Source organism: Electrona antarctica, assembly GCF_951216825.1.
Source record: "Electrona antarctica genome assembly, chromosome: 19".
NCBI lineage: Eukaryota > Metazoa > Chordata > Actinopteri > Myctophiformes > Myctophidae > Electrona > Electrona antarctica.
Window position 1 is genome coordinate 18,743,463 of NC_136800.1, and position 24,896 is coordinate 18,768,358.

The following is a 24,896-nucleotide window of genomic DNA, read 5'->3' on the forward strand; positions in this document are numbered from 1 at the left end:
TTTTGTGATTACGCTATCCATTCGTTTTTTCATCAATCAAAATAAATGTAATATAAAAAAGTATTAATCAAAGAAAGCAAGAAAAGCACACTTTCTTTGATCATTTTATTTTTTATATTTCCACAAATAGATGTGAAAACCATATGCCCCACCTCCTTTTGTTCTCCTGATCCGTTCCCCTCCCTTTACCTCCCATTTCTCTTAAAGTTCTCTCCTCTGTCCCTCTCTCTTCCCCCCTCCCTCCCTCCCTCCCTCCCTCCCTCCCTCCCTCCCTCTATCTCTGTCTCATATGCTCATTCACCCACTTCACTTTCAGCGTTCTTTGTTGGTGTGATGACAATCCATTTATAGAGCCCAAGCATTCAAGTGACCTTAACTGGAGATCATAAAATCCAGTGAAAATCACATTAAAAGTAGCCGGCTTAAAACCTACAGTATATACAGCCATGTAAGAAAGAATTGTCTCCGTCTAACTCTCAGTCACCTCTCTCTCTCTCACTGTCTCTCTCACCGTCTCTGTCTCTCTCTCTCTTTCTCACTGTCTCTTTCTGTTTCTCTCACCATCTGTCTATCTTACTCACTGTGTCTGTCTCTCTCTCTCTCTTCTTCTCTCTTTCTAACTGCCTCTCTCTGTCTCTCACCGTCTTGCTCCCCCCCCTCTCTCTCTCTCTGTCTCCTTTTCCTCACTGTCTCTTTCTGTCTCTCTCACTGTCTCTCTCTGTCTCTCTCTGTCTCTCTCACCATCTGTCTGTCTCTCTCTCTGTCTCTCTCTCTCTCTCTCTCTCTCTCTCTCTCTCTCTCTCTCTCTCTCTCTCTCTCTCTCTCTGGCCCCTGGGCTGACAGACATCTCATTAGTGTTGTATGTCTGTCAGGAAAGCACCAGATAGAGCGGTGCCCCCGCATCTCCCTGATCTCTCTCTATGTCCATCATTCACACATGCCCGCGCACACACAGGCTCATACACGCACACACATACACACAGCCTCACGTTTACACACACACGCACACACAGGACCTGGAATGATGATGTTTCTGAGCGTATATCTGGCCTAGCAACGATGTTCTGTGTTGCCCTGTGTTTCAAACCGCTGTCGCTCCCGATGGCTGTTATTTTTAATCTGCCCTTTCTCTCTCCTGCCCCCCCACCCTCCTCCTGTCAGCTCAGTTTACCGTGAGAAAGCGTGATGCGTGTTAAAATGTCAGCATCAGTCGCCGTAGCGAATGTAACAATCGATAAAAAGCTACAGCCTCTCTATCGTTCCTTTCCTCCGTCAGGTGGAGCTCAAGATGAAGAAGACTGAAGCCATCAGGTGGGAGACGCTGGAAGGAGAAGGGCAGGAGCCCAGCATCAGACACTTCACCCCCAGTCAGTACAAACCATATGTCTCTCTCTCTCTCTCTCTCTCTCTCTCTCTCTCTCTCTCTCTCTCTCTCTCTTTGTGCACCTCCTCTTAACCACTTACTTAACCTTACTTGGCTATTTTTTGGCTAATGATCCCCCCCAGTATACTGTATGGATGCTGTGGTTCAATTTCAAGTGGTTTACCGATCTCTGTCCCTCATTCATTCTCTCACTCTGTCTGTCTCTCTCTCTCTATCTCTCTAGTTCTCTTTGTCTCTGTCTCTGTGTTGGCCTCCTCATAACTCACTCTCTGCGACAGTGTGAGGATCAATGTTGGCGCGCGTGTATTTTTTTGTTACGTAGTCGTTCTCATTAGTCTGACAGATGAGGCAGGGGGGTGACAGTGAAAAATATGAGACGCAATTTGAACCCACGCAGTCCCATTACTGTCAAGATTAATACTTGAATACTTGGTATGTTCTCTCCCTCTCTCTCTCAGAACTATAAGGTAAGTGGGCAGTCAAACCAAGCGCATTATGTGTACTCACCTCCTCGCTGCAGGATATCCTCTTAAGTACCACTTTTTATTTGTTAAAACCATACCCACGCCCCCACTTGTTAGAGCTGTGCAATATCGACAGCGCTAAATCTACGTTTGACATCTTTTCTTTTGCCAGATAAGTGGACTGCAATTTTGCTACTGAATATATAATGTATAATGTACTTTCAATTATATATATTTTTAAGGGCAGAAAACAACACGCTTTGCTAGCTTTGAATATAGTGCAACTACAGTGATTTTCAAAGTGGGCAGGAGGTGCAGTTACAACAAATTAAAATGAAATTCATAACATTATTGTGAGAGTTTGACCACTGGTCCCGACCTAAGGAAGAGAATGTTCTGCCGGAAGTGTCTGGCCGGAACATCCACCGGACGTATTTCCCCCGGATACGTTATTTTTCGACCAATCACAACACTTGTTTTATTCACGGAGAATGTAAACTGATCTGTAAAGTGTCAGCGTATTAAACCACTCAAACGGCTAGGTCTTGCAACCTGACATTCCCATTTTTGGAAAGTCAAACATTTACAGACATTTCTCAAATAGCAGATCTACAAGCTCACAATACACACACACTCACACATCACACACACACACACAGATCATTATATACATGCATGGTTATGCGTTCACCTGGCTGGAAACGGTGTGGCTCTGCAGGAGTCTAGCCGTCGACTTTGTTGTTTTTCCAGTAGAAAAGGACACTCTTTTTAATGCTCACACCATGGGGCCACGAAAGCTGGGGAAATGTCAGGATTGTGGCAAAAGAGCACAGGGCTTCAAACAGGTACTCCATTTGTCACATGTCATTAAGACCCAAGACCATGCAGCTCTTCTGAAACTAAATGGGCCATCTGAAGTGCTCTTTTCAATCAGAAATAAAAAATGACCAGGGATGGTATAGTAATTACATGCAGTGATGCACAATATACATATGTGGTCTCTATCGGTTGGAAACCTTGTATGTCCAAAACTGTTTGAAATGTAATAAAGAACCTGTGTTCCAATGGATCCAATGTAGTTATTATTTTGTCACAAGTCCTTGTTAATACTTTTCATTGATTCATATTTATAAAAACATTGACAGGTTTTCATAAATGGCAGATCTATAAGCTCACAGTGTGTCCATGAGCTTATAGATGGGCTATCTTTGTTACCTCTGTGTGACACCCCAAAAGTATGAAGTAGTAGGCCTAGTGCATTCATTAAGGGCATTCATTTACTAGTTGAAATACGGAGATGCAAGGTTTATGCCCCACAGCGACCATATTTAGCATATGGGCGACTGGGCGTGCAAATAATCATGGTTGATATTCTTACAAAATAGTGCAATAATGTACAGTGTAATTGTCTTTGTTTCTCGGGGATGACTCGGCCTTGGGTCATTTCCCACCAGAACGTTGTCTCTTGTACCACTCCTCCTACGCTGTCTCCCTCTCCAGAACGTTGTCTCTTGTACCACTCCTCCTACGCTGTCTCCCTCTCCACCAGAACGTTGTCTCTTGTACCACTCCTCCTACGCTGTCTCCCTCTCCAGAACGTTGTCTCTTGTACCACTCCTCCTACGCTGTCTCCCTCTCCACCAGAACGTTGTCTCTTGTACCACTCCTCCTACGCTGTCTCCCTCTCCACCAGAACGTTGTCTCTTGTACCACTCCTCCTACGCTGTCTCCCTCTCCACCAGAACGTTGTCTCTTGTACCACTCCTCCTACGCTGTCTCCCTCTCCACCAGAACGTTGTCTCTTGTACCACTCCTCCTACGCTGTCTCCCTCTCCAGAACGTTGTCTCTTGTACCACTCCTCCTACGCTGTCTCCCTCTCCACCAGAACGTTGTCTCTTGTACCACTCCTCCTACGCTGTCTCCCTCTCCAGAACGTTGTCTCTTGTACCACTCCTCCTACGCTGTCTCCCTCTCCACCAGAACGTTGTCTCTTGTACCACTCCTCCTACGCTGTCTCCCTCTCCAGAACGTTGTCTCTTGTACCACTCCTCCTACGCTGTCTCCCTCTCCAGAACGTTGTCTCTTGTACCACTCCTCCTACGCTGTCTCCCTCTCCAGAACGTTGTCTCTTGTACCACTCCTCCTACGCTGTCTCCCTCTCCACCAGAACGTTGTCTCTTGTACCACTCCTCCTACGCTGTCTCCCTCTCCACCAGAACGTTGTCTCTTGTACCACTCCTCCTACGCTGTCTCCCTCTCCACCAGAACGTTGTCTCTTGTACCACTCCTCCTACGCTGTCTCCCTCTCCACCAGAACGTTGTCTCTTGTACCACTCCTCCTACGCTGTCTCCCTCTCCACCAGAACGTTGTCTCTTGTACCACTCCTCCTACGCTGTCTCCCTCTCCACCAGAACGTTGTCTCTTGTACCACTCCTCCTACGCTGTCTCCCTCTCCAGAACGTTGTCTCTTGTACCACTCCTCCTACGCTGTCTCCCTCTCCAGAACGTTGTCTCTTGTACCACTCCTCCTACGCTGTCTCCCTCTCCAGAACGTTGTCTCTTGTACCACTCCTCCTACGCTGTCTCCCTCTCCAGAACGTTGTCTCTTGTACCACTCCTCCTACGCTGTCTCCCTCTCCAGAACGTTGTCTCTTGTACCACTCCTCCTACGCTGTCTCCCTCTCCAGAACGTTGTCTCTTGTACCACTCCTCCTACGCTGTCTCCCTCTCCACCTTGGGTCGTTTCCCACCAGAACGTTGTCTCTTGTACCACTCCTCCTACGCTGTCTCCCTCTCCACCAGAACGTTGTCTCTTGTACCACTCCTCCTACGCTGTCTCCCTCTCCACCTTGGGTCGTTTCCCACCAGAACGTTGTCTCTTGTACCACTCCTCCTACGCTGTCTCCCTCTCCACCAGAACGTTGTCTCTTGTACCACTCCTCCTACGCTGTCTCCCTCTCCACCAGAACGTTGTCTCTTGTACCACTCCTCCTACGCTGTCTCCCTCTCCATGAGAACGTTGTCTCTTGTACCACTCCTCCTACGCTGTCTCCCTCTCCAGAACGTTGTCTCTTGTACCACTCCTCCTACGCTGTCTCCCTCTCCACCAGAACGTTGTCTCTTGTACCACTCCTCCTACGCTGTCTCCCTCTCCACCAGAACGTTGTCTCTTGTACCACTCCTCCTACGCTGTCTCCCTCTCCACCAGAACGTTGTCTCTTGTACCACTCCTCCTACGCTGTCTCCCTCTCCAGAACGTTGTCTCTTGTACCACTCCTCCTACGCTGTCTCCCTCTCCACCAGAACGTTGTCTCTTGTACCACTCCTCCTACGCTGTCTCCCTCTCCACCAGAACGTTGTCTCTTGTACCACTCCTCCTACGCTGTCTCCCTCTCCACCAGAACGTTGTCTCTTGTACCACTCCTCCTACGCTGTCTCCCTCTCCAGAACGTTGTCTCTTGTACCACTCCTCCTACGCTGTCTCCCTCTCCACCAGAACGTTGTCTCTTGTACCACTCCTCCTACGCTGTCTCCCTCTCCACCAGAACGTTGTCTCTTGTACCACTCCTCCTACGCTGTCTCCCTCTCCACCAGAACGTTGTCTCTTGTACCACTCCTCCTACGCTGTCTCCCTCTCCACCAGAACGTTGTCTCTTGTACCACTCCTCCTACGCTGTCTCCCTCTCCACTTTCCGGTTGCCTCTACTGTATAGAATAAAAAATAGATGAAGACAAGGGCTCGCAACTCACTTTGTAATGCTCCAGGTAACTTATATTCACAAACACAGCAGGCAGGACATACAACGTTTTGACCCTTGGCGGTCTTTCTCAAGCATGAAGTATCATGAGTACCGTATCATACTTGAGAAAGACCGACACAGGTCGAAACGTTGTATGTCCTGCCTGCTGTGTTCGTGAATAAAAGTTACCTGGAGCATTACAAAGTGAGTTGCGAGCCCTTGTCTTTGTTTATGTTATGTGTTAGTTTAACAGTTTGGCTCAGCACCAAGACCGGAGGATGTACGTTATATTATCTTATTCTAGAAAAGAAAATAGCCCATAAAGATGAGGCAGACTGCCAACTCTTTTAAAGTGATGTTGATAGAAACTTGAGTTATACAGCTACCTGGCCATGATATCCAAGTCCAAATGTGTTCTTTATCCGTAGCTTCTGTGGCCGAGGAAACACACATTGCCGATTTCATTCACTCTCAGTATTGGATTTAATAAGAAGATAATGTAGGGCTAAGAACCTCGTGCACAGCACCTTCAATCACTTTCAGTGCCAGCACAGGTCAAATCTGTCCTCCTTAATTATTCACCTTTTCCGCCCTTATTATTATTCTTGTTGCATATATTTGTTTGCTCTTTTCTATTGCTGTTGCTAATGCTGCTACAATGCCTGAGTTGCAAAAACAAAAATAAATGTCACTCTTACATACCTGTACACAATAAAGACCATCTCTTATGGTTGGTGAAACGGTTCAAAACCACACTTTAGCACACCTCGAGGTTCTAACAACAGTCAGCATTGTTTTAAATATAAAATGAATGCATGAACCCATTAAGATCTGGAACGCATCTGTGTCACCTTAGCTTTTAACCACTTTAACCATTATTTTAAACTTTAGCTGTTCAAATATTGCAAATATCCAAGCTCATAGCGTGGCACCGAGTTCCACGCTATAAGCTTGCAGATCTTCTATTTTTGAAAAATCTTGAAAATGTGGGCAAATCTTTGAATATATATTCTTTCACAGCAAACGTTTTTAACTCAAATATTTGCTTCTCGGAGGTCCCTGGAACAACAAATACATATAATTCTGGGGGTCCTTGACATGAAAAAGTTTGAGAACCACATTAGAAACATAGGTTTTTCAGAAAACTGTTGTGATTTTAGAAGAAATTTGTAGAATCGGACTAACGCGAGCCGCTTGCTGGCTCTCCTTCCACCCAACAGGCCAGTATCCGTCCTCGGCCCAGCAGAGCAGGGACTGGGACAAGGTGGTGGTGGAGATCAGCGAGGAGGAGAAGAAGGACAAGCTTGAGGGAGACGCAGCACTCAACAGCCTCTTCCAGCAGATCTACTCGGACGGCTCTGATGAGGTCAAGCGCGCCATGAACAAGTCATTTGTGAGTAGTACAACACGCGTTCGCTGTCAATGCACGACACATCTCCCAGAAAACACAGTAAAAATCATGTGTCGGACAATGTACAAATGGGAACCAAGTTCGTACACTTGCCGAGGTAAATATGAAACATTGAGACAGGGAGCGTTTTTGACATGTGTTTTGGAAGTATAAAATCATGTCCTGTTGATCTGGAAGGCTTTCCCCTTCCACCCGGACTCTAGTGAGGTAGTATCTGTTGAATTCTGTAGACCTAAGAAACTTTATAGTATCGAGATATTTCATTTTTCATATCATCATGGTTTTGTTGTGATTTTAAAGTCCCATCAATGTTGAATTTCTACAGATAAAGACAATGTTTAATGTTGTTCCGGTATTTAGTATATTCCAGCTTGGCAAACATGGCAAGATTATTTTGCTTATAACGGTATTTTAATTCATTATCAACTTGATATATTATTATGATATATAATTATGAGTACACAATCTTAATGATGGCTTAATCTGGTTTAAACCAACAGAAAAAGTCTAGTGTGTCTTACTATATAATCAACAAGTAATTATTCAAAATTGTGGAATAATAGCACCACATCACACCCATTTAGTGAATTGACTTTAAAATCCTGCTCACGACATAGAAGGCTAGGTCGGGTCTTGCTCTTCCCTTCATATCTGATCTGCTCTCCCCCTATATGTGCCAACACGCTGTCTGAGATCCTCAGGCAAAGCACTTCTTGAAAGCCAAGTTTTCAGTTTAATCTAAAGACCAAAGGAGATCTGGCTTTCAGCACCAGAGCTCCAACACTTTGGAATGCACTGCCCTTGGAGATCAGCCTTGCTGAATTCTTGGTCTCCTCCCTTTAAATCCCTGCTGAAAACGCACTTTTATAGATTAGCTTTCAGTGCTGACTCTTATTAATTACATTTCAGTCTATCCTGTTGATTGTTGAAATGTGTCTTGTTACTTCTTGTTTAAATTTTGAAAGGTGCTATAAGGAGTAGTTCACCCAAAAGATTACTTATTTTCTATCAATTACACACCCCATGAAGCCTTGATGTTTTTTTTGTCGCATTCCAAGCCAATTTGATAACCAGCTGCGCTTCCGGTAGGAGACTTGTGTATTAATGTCAAATGAAGATTGTGTAGGGGGCTGCGGCAGATTCTTACACACACCTGTCTATATGCACAGTAAAATCTTCAGGGTTTATTTACGTGAGTTCTGAGTGAACTTTTACAATACCATTTGGTCCACTTTCACACTCTTGAGTTTAACTTTATACAGAGAACACTCAGGTTTACGAAATGGTTTTTTTTACATCACCAAACAGAAACTTAACAGTACAACTCGGTGTTGCAGAGGACAGACATGAGTACACCACTACAGCAGTTAATATGAAACTTAAGCTTTAATGATATTTTAACCCATCTGTATTATTTGTAGAGTATGTAAAGGCAATATAATTAGTACATCTGCAGTGGTTGGAGTCTGGTCTCCCTACTGTTCCATTGAGGAATTTAGAGTGTAGGAGGTATTGTATTTGGGACAGCGTTGCAGTTACCTCAGAGGACAAAACATATGGATTGAAGCTTTAAGGACTGCTTGCATCCCTGTCTTATAATGTGAATGATGCTTTGGCTTTCTGTGTAACACGGCACTGAAGGTAATGATTAACTGTACACCTGTGTCTTTGCTATCAATAGCCATTAACTATTAACACCATGGAGGCCCAGGACGGAGATCATCGTCAAGTTCAAGTTCATGGTCAAGTGCCCAAGGCGGAGATTGATAAATAGGCGATTAATGATATCAAAACCGATCGCATCGCTCCACAGCCTAGGAGCGCTTGTTGCCCAATCCTCGGTGTTGCACAACAGTGACACGTCATCGAAAATGTTCCCTGCCTGTTTAAGAGGACAAAAACGAAAATCTTAAAACGTTCATAACTCGCGATCTAAATCATCCCGTCTAATTATGAAAAAATATCCTGTGTTAGACGGCGCTCCGCGGTCCAGTCGCTAGTCGCGATAGATTTATTCTTACCTCCCGTTGTCGATCGACTCTAGAGTGGTGTGGCTATTGTTAGCTGCTACACAGACATTCACAACAACTTCCGGTGCGCCGGTAAAAGTGGTCCGGGCGCTATAAATGATGGGCACATTTTATTAATGGATTAAATAGGTCCGGGCAAGCAAGGTGTTAATAAAGACCATGTCATCGTCTGCTTCTCCCTCACCCCCTGCAGATGGAGTCAGGTGGTACAGTCCTGAGCACCAACTGGACAGATGTAGGCAAAAGAACAGTGGACATGAGCCCGCCTGATGATGTAGAGTTCAAGAAGTATTGAACATTTGTCTCATTTGTCTCATTTGTCTCTCTCTCTCTCTCTCTCACTCTCTCTCTCTCTCACACACACACACACACACACACACACACACACACACACACACACACACACACACTTTACATGACCGTATCTCCCTCCATCTCTCCTCCTCGCCTCTTTCCTCTGTTGGAAGTCATCTCTTGGTCTTCATCCCCAACCTCAGCCATGTCCTCTTACCTCTTCGGCTGGTCACAGAGCTCCAGTGTCTCCTACCGGTAGGGCTGGGCAATATGGACAAAATCAAACATCGCAATATGTTTTGACAAAATACCTTGTGGGAATGTCTATTGGTGCTTTCACAAAGTATTTACATGAAGTGATCATTTTGATAAATTATCATCAGCAATCATTTATAATAACGAAGTGGATGAAGGCAAATAATGGAACTGCCAGAAAAGTTATACCATTACATGACTTTAACCACTTCATCACGTAGCGGTGTCACGTGATGATCTACGAGCTCACAATGCATCACATTGCAGGCTTGTAGATTTGCTGTTCTCACAATTTGAACTTTTTTGCCTGTATTGACGTGTCAAAAATAGGAATGTCAGGTTGAAAATAGTCAATGCAGCCTTTAGAACAGCACCATCGAAGAGACGACACCGTTGCTATATCATGATATCCAAAATACCAGAGTATAGTATGATACTGATTTAATACCGACGATATGTTGCCCAGCTCTACTTACTGGCTTCAGCAAGCAGGAGTGACAGTCACACCAAAGCCAGAAAGCCGAGCATGGAGCCCTGTGCCCTGCCACTCCTCTCCTATAAGCTCATGACCCTAAACCAGGACTGAGTCAACGCAATAAAGATCCTCTCAAGGAAGTCATTTCAATGGTCTTGATTGATGGGTTGGTTTGATCCGATTGTCAAGGGGTGGTGATTGGATCAAAGGTAAAGCAACAATATGGCCTCTGCGTTGTATAATATTTATGAAAAGATTTCTCCATGCAAATATATGCTTACGTTTCCTATTTTAAGAGCTTTGTGAAAATGTATGTCCAAAAATAGCCAGATTCCCGAAATCCCTCTCGGCCCACGAGTCAGAACAACGATGTCACTCTACTGAAATGCATCGAGACTATACTGCTATTGAGGCCCTGGTTGGTTTCGGCCTTTGGAACTCTTTTCCGGCCTACTTTCTAATGTAAAATGTAGACCCATATGCCTGTATGTTTGCCATCCTGTGTTTTTACCTTGATATTTTGTTATGATGCCTTTATGATACAAGTACAAATTGCTGGTTTGTTTGATAAGAGATTAATCCTATAAAACTGTAGTATATCACACCACGTAAATTAGCAACCACGCTAGCGTCCCAACTGTTACAAGAAATATCTATTAAATTCAATATACCAATAAGTAGTAAATACAATTATTACACAAACAAGTAATTAGTAAACAGCCAAATCAGTCAGTAAGCACTTTACAGAAAGTCAATCTTTCTGTATAATGTATCATACAAATAATGATTTAATGATAGACTGCAGACACTACATAGATAGGGTATCATGAACTAATACCTAAACCATGAAACATTGTATTAATACATTTATTTTTATAAATCAGATTTCCAGTTTGTTCACACCATAACTAGTATTGTATAGTATGTTGGCTCTTCCTGCTAGTTGCTTCCTCAGGCGAGTCTGTGCTGTGTCTTCAATCAGTGGACACTGGGGCTGTGTGTCCCACAGCTGAGTTCTAACCGCTGACCGTCGATAGATGAGTTGTCCCCAGTCTCTTGGACGCCTCTCCCCTGGGCCAGGTTTCACAGTAGTTTATGCCGGGAGGGATGGAGGAAGGAGTGGGCCAGCAATAGTATCCATTTGCAGACTCGAAGGCCGGTCCCACGTTATGGTGGACCACAGTATGAACTAAGCATCCTATGGTGCGACGACCGGATTTCTAACCGCAGTAAACATAGGAAAACCTTAGGTTACTTGCTTAACCCTGGTTCTCTGATGAGGGAGGTGTCTCACTATGGGGAATGCTCCAGATAACTGTTCCTGTCTGGCTATGCTAACTAGTTGGCAGCAGAGCTGACTGGTTACGATTATTATAAAATAATTTAGATTTATCTAGGGGGTATTTGAGAGACATGTGTCCGAGTCCCAGACCAGATAAATACGTTTGTTCATGGTTGGTTCACCTGGGTCATGTTTTGGAAGTTGGTTTTCAGAATTTTGTTCCACTTCCCCTCTCTCCACTCCTTTCCTTTTTGGAAGACTTTTACAAAAATCCTGTTTTATCACCTGTATACAAATGTAAAGATTAATAAAAAAGGAATTATTTGAAGTGTAAAAAACCAAAAACACTCTTGTTTTAGGAAGCCTTTTACAAAAGTCATGCTTCACCGGTTGTAAAGAAAATGTAGAGATTAATAAAAAAGGAAACCTTTAATGTGTTAAAATTGAGTGTTGCAATTATTTGACAGATTAACACCAAATATTTTGAACTGAAGTCTTGGTGTGTGCGACCCACTACCGTTGTTTATGACAGATTAACAACAGCAATGGGGGCGGATTGGCTGCTTTATGTTCATTTCCAGAAGCAAATATTTGTGAGGGATCAGATCAAATATTTTAACTGCGATACTCACAAAAGAAAGATGGATATAATATAGCTTGGAAGGACATGGGTGTGCTCGTCAGGAGTTTGGTGTGGGGAAGTACTGTACACACTGGGAGGGATGCAGTATGGCGGTGTTCCTTATGCCAGTGGCTTCGAAACATTTGTGCCCAATGGGCAAGTCAGAATCTCAAGGCGCACCTGTGTTTTCATAGCAAAAATAGCCAAAAATAGGACCGTGGTTACAAAATCCTTCAACTTGTCTCACAGGTCACGGGCACGGCACACCATTTGAGAACCGCTGCCTTCTTATGCCAGTTCTAATCACCAGTCCCAGTCTGATGGTTGGTCTGAAAAGAAGATAGGGCAGTGCTCTCTGGTAGAGAAATGGGTTAAACCCCTACATCCCCCCCAGTGCCATCACCACCACCATCACCATCAAACAACGCAGCTACAGCTGCAGGGGAGTGAATAACCTGGCAAGGCACGGTAGCATTAATATGGATCAGGCCACACCAACCGCATCATCAGACCTCTCATACAGGGTTAAATGTTGAATTTATCGCACGCTGTTTCATCTCGTGACGATCAAACGGGGTTCGTTGCAGCCGTTGGTTGGGACTCTTAGCTGCTGTACCACTACCAGCTACTGCAACACCCTAGCTCACACGTACACATTGACACACACGCACACTTTTCCTCCACCCCACCCCATCTGACTAACACCACCCCCCCAACCCCCCTACTGCCTGAAGCTGCTCCCCTGACATCAAAAGGAACTAAGCGCTTTGCATCGTGGGTAAGATCTGGGAGCGTGACGGCTGCAGAGTCTTTAGTCTCATTAAAGAGATCCAGAGCTGCAACTCTGACATTAAAGCACTCTGGAAACTTCTCTCTGCTCAATGCTTGGGATGCCACACATCCACAAGAAGAGGAAAAAAACTGGTTAATGACTTGCGTATTTTCGTCCAGAATTTATATCTATATCTACAGTAAGTGGCTCCTACATGTCATGTGGAGTTGTAAGAATGGATAAGCGGGGTGATGTTTGAAAGTTTACATAAAAAAGGTTTATTCATTGACGTTGCACTTTGATATTTCTTAACTTTATAATTGCTTTAATTTGGATGGAAATACAGTGGAGAAAAGCATTCAGGACATAGCGCAGTAAAGTTAATAAAGAAAACAGCGTGAGTGAAGGAAACAGTTCAAACTTGAATAGACAATAGGCTGCTAAAACATTAAGCACACACAATATGCAGTTTGACAGATTGCTACGCTGCCTTTATAGAATACCTCTCATCTTGTACATTTATTTACATCACAAAGCAATGAATGGCAGGAAAGAAAAACAGCTCTTAAAAAATACAAGTGTACACAAAAACCCACAGTGACACAGACCTCAACATGCTCGACTGTAAATGGGCTTTCTGAGTGTTTGTCCACCATCTTGTTAATCAATCTTTCTCCAACAGTATATAGGGTCTTATTCTACAGTGAAACTTGAATCAGTCTGGTGCTGTTTTTTTAATGAGCTGAGCTATACGGTACATGGGAACAGTATGTGGTTTAGCATACCTTTACATATTATGATATGTGTGGCCCAGATTCTGTTATCATGCATTTCTAATGAACCACTGTTACTGTAGTTCCTTGCTTCTATTCACTTCTCTTACTGTCCTGGGACGTGACCATTTAACACGCGATACGCACAGACCTACAGGCCAGAGAACCAAGGCAGGACTTGAGACCCTGTTGAACCTCTTTGCTTACACTCTCCCTTAAGCCTAATCTATACTTGGTTACACACCGGCGACACACATCGAAAATAGCAGATCTACAAGTTCACAAAGCGTCGGTGTGCGACACGAATTGCATCCAAGTATGAATCATTATTACACTTCCTTTATTTATTCCTAGAACTCCACATCCCTCCCTCCCTCTCTCCCTCCCACAATCTCCACTGCCCCTCCCCCCCAGAGAAGGTGTTGTTTGCCTTTACAACCTTTTTCATATCAAGGTCCATTATTTATTCAGCATTTGAGCCACAGACCTGTTGAGATTTAACCTCCTAGACCCAAACCAAAACCAAACCAAATTCCAAGCTGTATTGGTGTTGGTACCATTTGGAGATAACAGGCAAACGTTGCTCAGAATAACAATTCTTCTACATTCTCTAATTGTGTAGACTTCTTGTCAATTCAGTAATGCAGATGTTTAACAATAACTTAACAGAATGGACCCTTATGGGTCCATTTTTGGTTTAATTCTTCCGCTCTCAAGAGTTAAACATCTATAAGGATCCATTTGGTTACCACCTCTCCTTCATTTAGCTGGGGACCACCTGGAACCCCCCCACCCCCTCAAGGACCACTGCTTTACAGAATTCCCAGGATGCGTCCCACCCACCAGCGGCAGGGCATGATGACGCGGCAGGCCACACGGCAGCCCTGGTAGTGGTAGGGCCAGGGCTGGTAGCCTCCCAGCGGCTCGCAGATCCGCTGGCACTGGGTGTAGCTGCGGCGGCACTCCGAGCAGCAGATGCCCATGTGGTCCAGCATGGGGTCAAAGGTCATGGTGGTCTCCGAGTCCTCGCCCTCCAGACCTCTCTGGGTGTTGTGTGTGTGCGGAGTGGGACAGGGGGGGTGGGGAGGGTGGAAAGACAGCGGTTAGCAGTTGTTGGGTTTATTTTCCCATCATGTACACACTGCATAAGCTCGCGTTCCGGCGTCGGGGACGTGTGATGCGTTGGAGGTTTAGCGGCGGAGACGGCTCATCTCAGACCAATTAAAAATACATTTCCGACAGGCGCAGGGATTTGGAGGAGGGGATGTTGTCAGATGTGGGGTTTTTTGTTGTCAAAAAAAAATCTGACGTGTACGCACACTGTGCTCTAACAGCCCAGCCCCCCCCCCCCACCCCCCCTCCACCCCACCCTCTTTCTGTAGCTGTCAAAGAGTGTGTTGTGTGTGGGGGTTGTGGAACACACCATTCTCTCAGGGGTAGGAAGAGAGAGAGAGTGGGGATTAGGGAACTGGGCCCCAGCATAAGGGATGAGAGAGGGAGGGGTGCATGTACGTATGGGAGTCTGCGTGCATGTGTGTGTGTGTGTGTGTGTGTGTGTGTGTGAGAAGGGGGGTCTTGAGTAGAATAATTCACGTGTCCTCAATGGCTGAAAAGAGAGCTTTAGACGGGACTATTCTGAGACTGAAAGGCTTCGACAAACCGACAGCACACACACACACACACACACACACACACACATTGTCATACAACAACAATAACAAAAAACGGCACACCCACGAGCGATCAGATTTGCTATGACAGGCCGGGGCCCTTCGCCGTGACCCTGACATCTGTTGCCTCTCACACAGCTGTGAGAAAGGCTCGCCAGCCGTAGCGTCCTCAGGTAGCGCTCAGATACCAAAGGACAGCTGTGTGAATATTCTAGGTGGCTGTGGGCATATTACAGAATATAACCACCGTATGGCCGGGTTGTTTATGTAAATGCATGTACTATTTTTAGTGTGTGCGTAGGCGCGAGCTATATTTTGAATTTGCGACACAATGGACAATTTATCTGGTCGGAAGAGAAATGGTTGACTTATAGTTTAAAAAGGATTTGGGAAGTTTGTCTTACAATTATTCCTACAATTAGGATTAGACATTTGGAAGTCAGGTGTAGGAGTTGGGTTTGGAGTTACTGTATGGCCGATTTATGTCAAAATGTCAGAGATTTTGACAGCATTCATAAAATCGGTGTCATAAAATGATGATGTCATCAAAAGTATAGTATTACAAACGTGTGCGTGACTCACTTGATAGGGGTTCTCCGGGTTGAGGGGGGCCTCCACGTCTTCCTCTTCTTCCTTAACGGCAGGCGCCCGGCGAAGGCGAGGAGCCGCCCTCCTCTTCCTCTGTCCACCTGCATGGGTCAAAAGGTTCAGTGTCCTGACAGTAGTAAACCATGCAGATCTCATGGGAACGGCCTTTGAGGTCGGCTGCGGTTGTTTCCGCCGGGAATGTTAGTTGGAGACGTTTGGATGAATAACCACATAGTTGTGTTTTGAGGATTTTTTTTTCTCCTCTGAATGTCGATATTATGCATGATTTCTCAGAAATACAGACTAGCTATATTAACCACTTAAAACCTATATTTAGCTGGCCAGAGTCCCCCAGGTCTGTGTTTCCTCCAGAGGTCACTAATGCTATACAACCTAGCCGCGCGTAGTGATACTAATATCACTGCGTGGATATTAGTCTCGTCCCTCTCAGGCTTAGGCCTTTTTTTTCTCGCAATGTCCCGCCTCATATTTGAATACTGGGCCCTGGTTGGTTATAGCCTGGTTCCAGACGAATCTGGTTGGCCATCACCATTTCGACCGTGAAGTCCTCCCACAGTTGAGAGGGACCAGACTTATTCTGCCTGGGGAAATATGCATTGCAAAGGCAGATGAAGGCTGGCTACACGAGGCTAGCTACAACCACCCTGAGACCTGACTTGGTGCTCTGGTCAGCCTTATCAAAAAAATCACACCCGTGTGAACTGAGTGGTGTAAGGTTTTATATAGCATGATCAGCTGTGGTCTGACGTAATGTCTGACGTAATGAAATCACACAAAATATGTTAAGTAAAAAAAGCTATCATTTTTGATAAATGTATGTATCACACCCGGATGTGATTTCACAACTGGCTTTTTTTGCGCAGAGAAAATGACCACGGTTGCTACGGTCATCCAGTTCACCCGGGTGTGATTTAATTACGTCAGAAATTATTTTGAACATAGCAACCATGCTCATTTTTTTATGCACACAAAAGCCAGTTGTAGGAGTGGTTTACACCACTCAAAAAAGGTGTAGCCTACATCATCAAACTCACAGTACCCTGAGAGGACTCAGTGGATGAGGCTTATGAAAACACCTACGCTATGCCAAGCTTTCTGCTGAAGCACAACACTGCGGCTGGAACGCTGAGGTCCGCCCAGTGGACTGTTTACAGAGTCCAGAGGCCAGAACCAGCGCTCAGCTGCATCGGAGGCAGCCGAAAGAAGCAGCTATAGTGGCTTTTCATGAGGAGGAAAGACTCCTGCTGGGCCCCGAAGTAACAAGCCAGGGGGTATGCGGTCAGCTTAGGCTTGACTCAGGGAAAAGGACGCCCCTGCCATGCATAGTCCCATGAGAAGTCTGCCATTCAATATGAAGGGGACTCGTTGGGAACGTGACTAATTGGGAATGACCCTAAATTTAGTTCACCGGAGTCCCCCAGGACTCTATGGCCAATTACTTTTTTTTACCCAGTCTACACTAAATATATTTGCAGAAAATAGCAGATCTACAAGCTCACAATGTGTTGTGAGCTTGTACATCTGCTAGTTTTGTCAAATGTTTGCCCCAGACTGGGGCAAACATATGGTCCATATGGGTATTGATATATACACAACACTGCAATTTAGGGGTTTTCTACAAATGATGCATACATTCTAGGTGGCTGTGGGCATATTACAGAATATAACTGCACCATATGGCCGGGTTGTGTGCGTGCGTGCGTGTGCGTGCGTCACTTTGCAAGCTATATTTAAAATTTGAGACACAATGGACATTTTATCTAGTCGGACGATAAATGGTTGACTTGGTTCTGCTCTTTCTGCGACATGAACCTGATTTATGTACAGCAACTCATCTGAAAGCTTCTTTTGGAGTTTTTGCTTCTATAATCATGACTTAACAGGATACCCTCGCAGAGTCTCATTAGAGTTGATTCTACCGAAAGACCGTATGTTTACATTCCGCTAATAATCTGGATGATGGTGTCTGTTTGCATACCATTAGGGTAGGTGGGGCGGAGCCAGAAAATTGGCAGGTCTCCACACAGATCCTTGATCTTGTTGCTGAGGAAGGCGGAGTCAGAGAGCGGCGTGTCCGATGCCACCCAGATCAGAGACTCCTCTTCAAACTTGGCTGGCATCACCTCATCTTCCTGCAGACAGAAAGGGGTAAGAAGAACACAAATGGGTGGGGATAATATGTTTTTTCTCAAACTGACAACTTGTAAGTTTAAATTGTACAGATAGTCCTCCCGCCCAACTAACAACGAGGTCACAGTCTTGGTTAGTAATGTTAATATTAATACTATTCCTCATTGATCATCATACTGTATACATACATCCAACATCCTATATTAAAGCATTGCCTTAAGGAAGGTGGATTTTCAAGAGGTGGATATCTTCTCCATAGATTGTAGCAAAATGTCTATCTCGTATTTACTATATTTGATGATCAGCCTGACACTACAAAGTATGACATAAGCTGTGCCATTTTCTTATACTGTATGTCTTGTTAATGCTCCCAGTACGACACACACGCATATGTAAAAAATCACACGCGTGTGAACTGAGTGGTGTAAGGTATTATATAGCCTGATCAGCTGTGGTCTGACGTAATGTCTGACGTAATGAAATCACACCTGTGTGAACTGGGTGACCATAGCAACCGTGCTCATTTTTTGGTACGAACAGACAGACAGACAGACAGACAGACAGACACGTAAACTAACAAAGCCAGTTGTAGGAGTGGTTTACACCACCATGTTCTTATGCCTTTGATGACAATTGGATGATTTCAGACATTTTGTTCCAAAAATGTGTTTCGCAAAAATCCACCTGTTGGTGGCGCTATAACAGTCCAATGTGAAAAGGGTGGGATATATTCCTCAGCCTAGTAGGAAAGTGTGTGAAAGATTTCACGTAAATTGCACGCTGCATTCATGATTTGAGGCTTTTTGTTCAAAACGGTTACCAAACAGTCCTGCAAACTTTGAAAGTCAATGTTAGCCAATTAGGATGGAATATGAAATATCGGACAGATCTGTCTTGAGCACATGACTATAGAGATACTGTGTAACGATTTGCGGGATTTTTGGACATAATCTGGAGGAGTAATAGCAAAAAATGTGTTGTACAAAAGTCAGCCTCCTGGTGGCGCTATAACAGGCCGTTCTGGAATATTTGGGGCAGAGGTTCATCGTTGGTAACCTGACTCCGCCAGATGGGGCAGCAGAGTCCATCTGGCGGAGTCAGGTTACATCGTTGGCAGTGTGTATGCAAAGTTTGGCATGGATCGGGCCAACGGTGCCTGAGATTAGCTGGTAACGGATGGACGGACGGACGGACGGACGGACACACGGACGGACGGACGGACGGACGGACGGACACACGGATGGACGGAGTGCAAAACATACTCTCTCCCCATGCCTTCTGCCTGGTGGAGACAATAAGGGGATGTGGTTAAATGTGGGGCAGCTTTGATGTGAGCTGGGAGTGAGTGTGAGTGAGTTCCATAGGAGCATGTCGTACAGGATGAAGAGGAGAGGGCCTTGGGGGACACCATGGGTCACAGGAGATGTGAATGATTGGAAGTTGTAATGGAGACTGCCAAGGGAAGTCTACATAGGGATAGTCTCCATTCCAGTGTTAAAAGCAATATATTTGGTTAAAAATAAACCTTTAATTGTATTTATTTATTTGGGGAAAACGTTAAAGCTCTATAGTGTGATAGTAATTGTTGCTATAGAGTGGTTGTTCAGTAACAGATCTCCCCATCTCTCTAGGTCAGAAAATGTCATCCATTCAGTAGTGAGTACCCATTTATCAGCTTAAACACAAAACACTCCCATCATTTGTTATTTAGCCGACAAAAAAGCCATTTCTGTGATTCGGGTCGTAGACAAAGAGCAAAGCGAGCTAAGATCGTCCATACCCCCTCGTTCACTTTGGATTGTACTCAGTTTCCCAGAAGCCCTTGCAAGGCAGCGTTCGGTTGATTTCCGGTTACGTCATCATAACGCGTCGACCTCGTCAACAGGTCCGCGACAAATCCGCTATTTCTTTTAAATGATTACAAAACGGCGAATTAAACACATAAAACAAATAGCGGGTTTAGCGTATTACGCAGGGAGAGACAATGGATGAAATAGCGTGGAACGCGGGTTATGCAGTCAAACTGTTGTTTTTTTAATACATTTTATTCAAAGAGTATGAGTATGATCATAATTTGCAAGTTTCACAGAAAGAACTCTTTGTTTTTGTATTTTCTCCCACAACTCCTTTCCCAACCCTCCACACCCACCCACCTGCAGTCAAACTGTTAACAAGAAATATCACTTACAACACCTTTAAGCTATGTCTGCCAAGTCACAGCTCATTAAAGTCGGATGGACTGGAGATGGAAGATGGCCTCAATTGCCTCTTTATTCAGGGAGGGGGGAATCATCAAATAAACTAATGAGAGTTCCCAAAGAGAGACTCCATAAACATACAGATGCACATATTTGTGTGTGTCTGTATATCTACAGTATACAGTATAAGGTTGATATATAAATATCCACAGCCCGCAGGTAAGATGGGAATACTGGGGGAATGGCTTTTGCCTCGGAGGTTGTTGTTCTCGAGGTTCGCGGTACACTACCCACACAGATGTTTGGGGAGTTTTATCCACTACCCTCCCTTCAGTTCAAATGATTTGCTCGAGGGACAAATAACAGCAAGCGTCCTTCTCCTCTGCAGGACCGATAAGGGTTTATCAAAACAGCTCCCTCTGGAAAAGTGTGTGTGTGTGTGTGTGTGTGTGTGTGTGTGTGTGTGTGTGTGTGTGTGTGTGTGTGTGTGTGTGTGTGTGTGTGTGTGTGTGTGTGTGTGTGTGTGTGTGTGTGTGTGTGTGCGTGCGTGCGTGTGCGCGTGCGTGCGCATATATAGTAACGTAGGCTACATTTATCTGTATCTCTGTGCTTGTGCATGTTTGTGCACTTATCTAAACCACATTTGCCATCTCATTCTAAATGATAGCAGATGACCAGCCTGAAGCGACCACGATAAATCTCTACATCCACACACACTCACTCACACTCTCACACACACACACACACACACACACACACACACACACACACACACACACGCGCGCGCGCGCGCGCGCGCGCGCACACACACACACACACACGCACAGATGTGAAGTAAATGATCGTTTGTGAGTCAGAGCGAGGCAATAAGAGCAGCCCTGTATGATAACTAATTGTGCGTTCGTGTAACTCGCCTGAGAACAAATCACGTGCGCTGTGGTTTTATGTGCATGCAAGGCATATGCAGACATAAATGATTTTAATTGTGAGACGGCCTGAGTTCAACAGTCACAGGCTGTGAGTGTGTGCGTATGTCATTGCGAGTGCATGTGTGTTTGCGTGTGCGTGTTCTGTGAATTAATGAGCACAGTAGAAGGGTTCTGCAGTGATAATATCTGCATAATACTCACATCTGTGCTGTGTGCTTTCAGTCTGGAACCCAGACAACAGAGCTGTACCGAAGCTAGGACAGACAGACAGACAGACAGACAGACAGACAGACAGACAGACAGACCTACCAGGTCAAGGGTCAGGGAATCCTTGTTGAGGGCTTCTACGTCGGGCAGACGGGCTTTGACCTGAGTCTTGATGTAGCACTTCTCCCCCCCGGCAAAACGGATGCCTGTGATTCCCTGAGGACGCCACGATACAGAAAGATGAATGATTAAAGAGAGAGGAGGTGGGGAAACTACTGGGATTTGGTCTTTTTATTTGTTTGTTTTTTTGTTTCTCCTGAAGCCTGTACTAGTTTGATTATATGACAGAGAGCCAAATAGAGTATGCACAATCTGTGGTAGTTTCAACTGTGCTTGTGCGTGTGGGTGGAGGGTCCAAAATGTGTCATTTGAAAAGTGATAACGTTATTCTTGACCACAAATGTTAAGAATGTTGTTTAGACAGATGCTAGGTGTGATGTTTACCTGGCATCCGAGTTTCTTTTAGGCACTGCATTGTTCTCTTTGCACTCTACTCACACTATGTGACTGTTTACCTTGTTGTTTGTTGACTGTCTGGGAGTCATGCTTGCTTACACTGCTTACTCTGATTTCGCTCTTGTGTCGCTCTGCATAAGAGAGTCTGCTAAATGCCTTAAATTCCTCTGCAGACCTGATCATTTTGTTGGCTGGATTAGTTTTTCGCTTGTGTCTTGAGCTAATTTATACTTCCTGTCCTATATTAAAATTGGATGGGCCGCTGAGCGGCCTGCGGGCGTACCTCTGACCTCACACTCATGTCGCCATGACTCAGCCATAACCCTATATACAGTGCTCTCCATATATGGGCATAAAAGGGACATGGACTGACAGATACATGAGATCTCCATAATAAGGTCATACATATCATATCGGTTCGATCTGCGTATCGATGTAGGTGTCAGGTCTGCGTAGCAGCCAGAACTCTAGATGTGAGGACCGCACAGCGGCCCGAACCGCTATAGTCTCCGAAAATAGCAGGCTTTTGGAGACAATGAAGTAGGCTCTATACGTTATAGGTTTCATGTGGAGCGTCCATGGCGAGTAGCCTATATAGTTCAGGGCCTCCCACTTACGATCTGGAAGTCGTGCACCTCCTCTGCCTCGTCGATTCCAGCACCGGTGCGGAACCTCTCCACGTTGTTGGCCGTGTCGATTTCCATGGAGCCCTCTTCCACTTTGCCATTGATGCTCATGCTGTAGTGGACATTGTACACCTGAAACACACACACACAGTGTGATAGTAGCGTAGATTGGCATGTCACAGGTATGAGTTTCCTGAACCTAAGAACCCCAATGCACACAAACTCTCTCTCTCTCTTCCTGCAGTCAGACTCAGTCTTGTCCTGTCATCTCCTCATGAGTCATGTCTTTGACTCGCACAATAGAATGTCTGTCTTCCTTTTTCTCTCCATGTCCTTTCTGTTGCCCATTTCTCTCTCCTGTTTCTGAGTATGTTTTTTCTTTCAGTTCAAATAACTCCCTATCTTTCTTTCTTGTTCTCTCTCCCTCCCTCTGGTTCTCTCTTCCTCTGACACGCACGCACGCACAAACTTATTAGAGAGGCGAAGTAACTGTCTGCATGGTAAACAGAATGAATGCGAACACAACATTTGCCTTCTTTGGTGAGGTTAAAGAATGCTGTTTTTTTGTTTGTTCATGCTTTCCTGAACAAATATACATATATGTTTTACATATCATATCATATTATGATATACCAAAATGCACGGAATCTTCATCCTTTAATTTCACACACCTCTCGCCCCTGGTGCATCAGCTGGACCAGAAAGGATTCATGAAACACACACACAAGGCTTCCATTCATATGTCTGCCCCCGGACTGTATGACCTGGCCTTCTATGTGGTGTTTCATTTACATTTTTACTATTTACCTAAGCCTGCCACAGAAATATGGTTAAATAAGCCACAGCTTGTCCCCAACTCACCCAACTGTTCCCCACATTGCAAAGCACTAAATAAATAAATACATACATAGACTATACGAGTTTAATTAATTTAATAAATAAGTAGGCACTGTAGGCTAAATAAATCAATAATACAAATAATAATAAATAAAAACACTTACGTGTTTCTCGTTGTTGTTCCAGAAGTAGAATGCCCCAATGGCCCCGAACAACAGAAGGATAGCACCGGCGATAAGTACTGCGATCCCGGCCTTCAACAGGCGTCCTGTCGCGGCGGGTTTTACGGCCACTGCGGTATACGCCTATAACGACAAGCATTCACTTCTTTAGAGAGAACAAAATAGACCATAATGCCATTGGTTCCAACTTCCAATAATAAGCGCTAACATTTTTCAATTTATTCCAGTGTCAGATATAGCCTATAAAGAAAAAACATATTTAAAGTTGTTATGTCAACAAGGCAGCTTGAGGATGGTGGACCGTGGATCCGGCGAGGGAGTTGAACAGATCTCAGGGCCCCTGCAGCAGCTTATTGTCCCCCGCCTTGGTGTGGGTCTCTCCAGTCAGTGCACACTGCACACTTGCTTTGGTTTGGACCCTCTACGCCTGTCACACTTACCGGTGGCATGAACTGCTGCATGTCCTCGGGGCCCGCTGAGGCGATCGGTACTTTCTCCGTGCTCCCGGCCATGGCTGCGACTAGAACTAAACACTTGCACCTGAGCACACGGGGCCACTAACTCTGCACTAACTCACCCCCACTCCAACCAGTCTCCCCCCACCCTCTCTCTCTCCCCCTGTTTTTCACCCCCCCTCCCCCACGCCCCCCCCCCCCCCTGCTCAAACAGACCTGCTCATTCACAGAAGTCGTGTTTTATTATTGGCTTGGGGAAGTGACCAGGGGAAGGTATGCGGTTCTGTTTTCCACCTGCACTCTCTTGCCTCGTCGGCAAGGGGGTGCATGCAGCCGCTTCGCACTTACGTTGCCGTTGCGTGACAGTGGTTGGAATAATGGTGCAAATGAAGCTTGAACCAGCATCGCAGATTAGAGAGATGGCGATAATATCCTATACCAGATAGAACACAGCTCAAGGGGTCCATGGGAAATCTGCAACGAGTTAACCTTTCGCTCTGTGAATAATGGTCGATTATATGGTGATTACGGCAATATATTTTCTTGATGTATGCTTATCGCCCGTGTATTCATTAGGGGAAAAAAGAAAAGGTCAGGAATCCATTAGCCTACCCTAGTACCCGAGGAATGGATGGTCACTGGGCAGGCTGCAAAACACATAAATGCTCTACGGATGGCGGACACGGGACACTCTCCTCAAATCACCTTGGACAGTTCCCTAGGCTCTGAGTGTTTGCGCCTCTCTCTCTCTCTCTCTCTCTCTCTCTCTCTCTGCCTCTCCCTTTCGTGTCTGTTTCACTCTGTAACTCACAGCACTCACTCACACACACACACACACACACACACACACACACACACACACACACACACACACACACACACACACACACACACACACACACACACCATAGACAGATCTCACTTTCTCTTTGCAAACTGTGCTGGAGGTTAAAGGTGACCCCGGAGGAATGTGCCATGTTTTCTCCAGCTCAGAGGCAACACGTAGGTTACAGTGTGCAGTGGAGTGAGAAGT

The 24,896-nt window shown here is 45.1% G+C and overlaps 2 protein-coding genes across 3 annotated transcripts in view; one reads left to right on the plus strand and one right to left on the minus strand.

Moving 5' to 3' along the window:
* The window catches only part of sugt1 (SGT1 homolog, MIS12 kinetochore complex assembly cochaperone), a 42,037-nt gene extending 30,253 nt beyond the window's left edge, over nucleotides 1-11,784 (plus strand). For both annotated transcript variants that reach the window (XM_079529186.1, XM_079529187.1), the window contains exons 11-13: nucleotides 1,277-1,367; nucleotides 6,811-6,983; nucleotides 9,225-11,784. In XM_079529186.1, the coding sequence (XP_079385312.1) occupies nucleotides 1,277-1,367; nucleotides 6,811-6,983; nucleotides 9,225-9,326 (366 nt within the window). In that variant the 3' untranslated portion in view covers nucleotides 9,327-11,784. The remainder of the gene's footprint in view (nucleotides 1-1,276; nucleotides 1,368-6,810; nucleotides 6,984-9,224) is intronic.
* Nucleotides 11,785-14,316: 2,532 nt separating this feature from the next.
* LOC306943208 (leukocyte cell-derived chemotaxin 1-like) lies at nucleotides 14,317-23,920 on the minus strand (the record flags this gene model as incomplete). Its single annotated transcript, XM_079529412.1, has 7 exons — nucleotides 14,317-14,547; nucleotides 15,757-15,863; nucleotides 17,762-17,915; nucleotides 21,350-21,463; nucleotides 22,381-22,521; nucleotides 23,391-23,531; nucleotides 23,849-23,920. 7 exons carry the CDS (start codon nucleotides 23,918-23,920, stop codon nucleotides 14,317-14,319), a joined length of 960 nt encoding a protein of 319 aa, XP_079385538.1.
* Nucleotides 23,921-24,896: the final 976 nt, after the last annotated feature.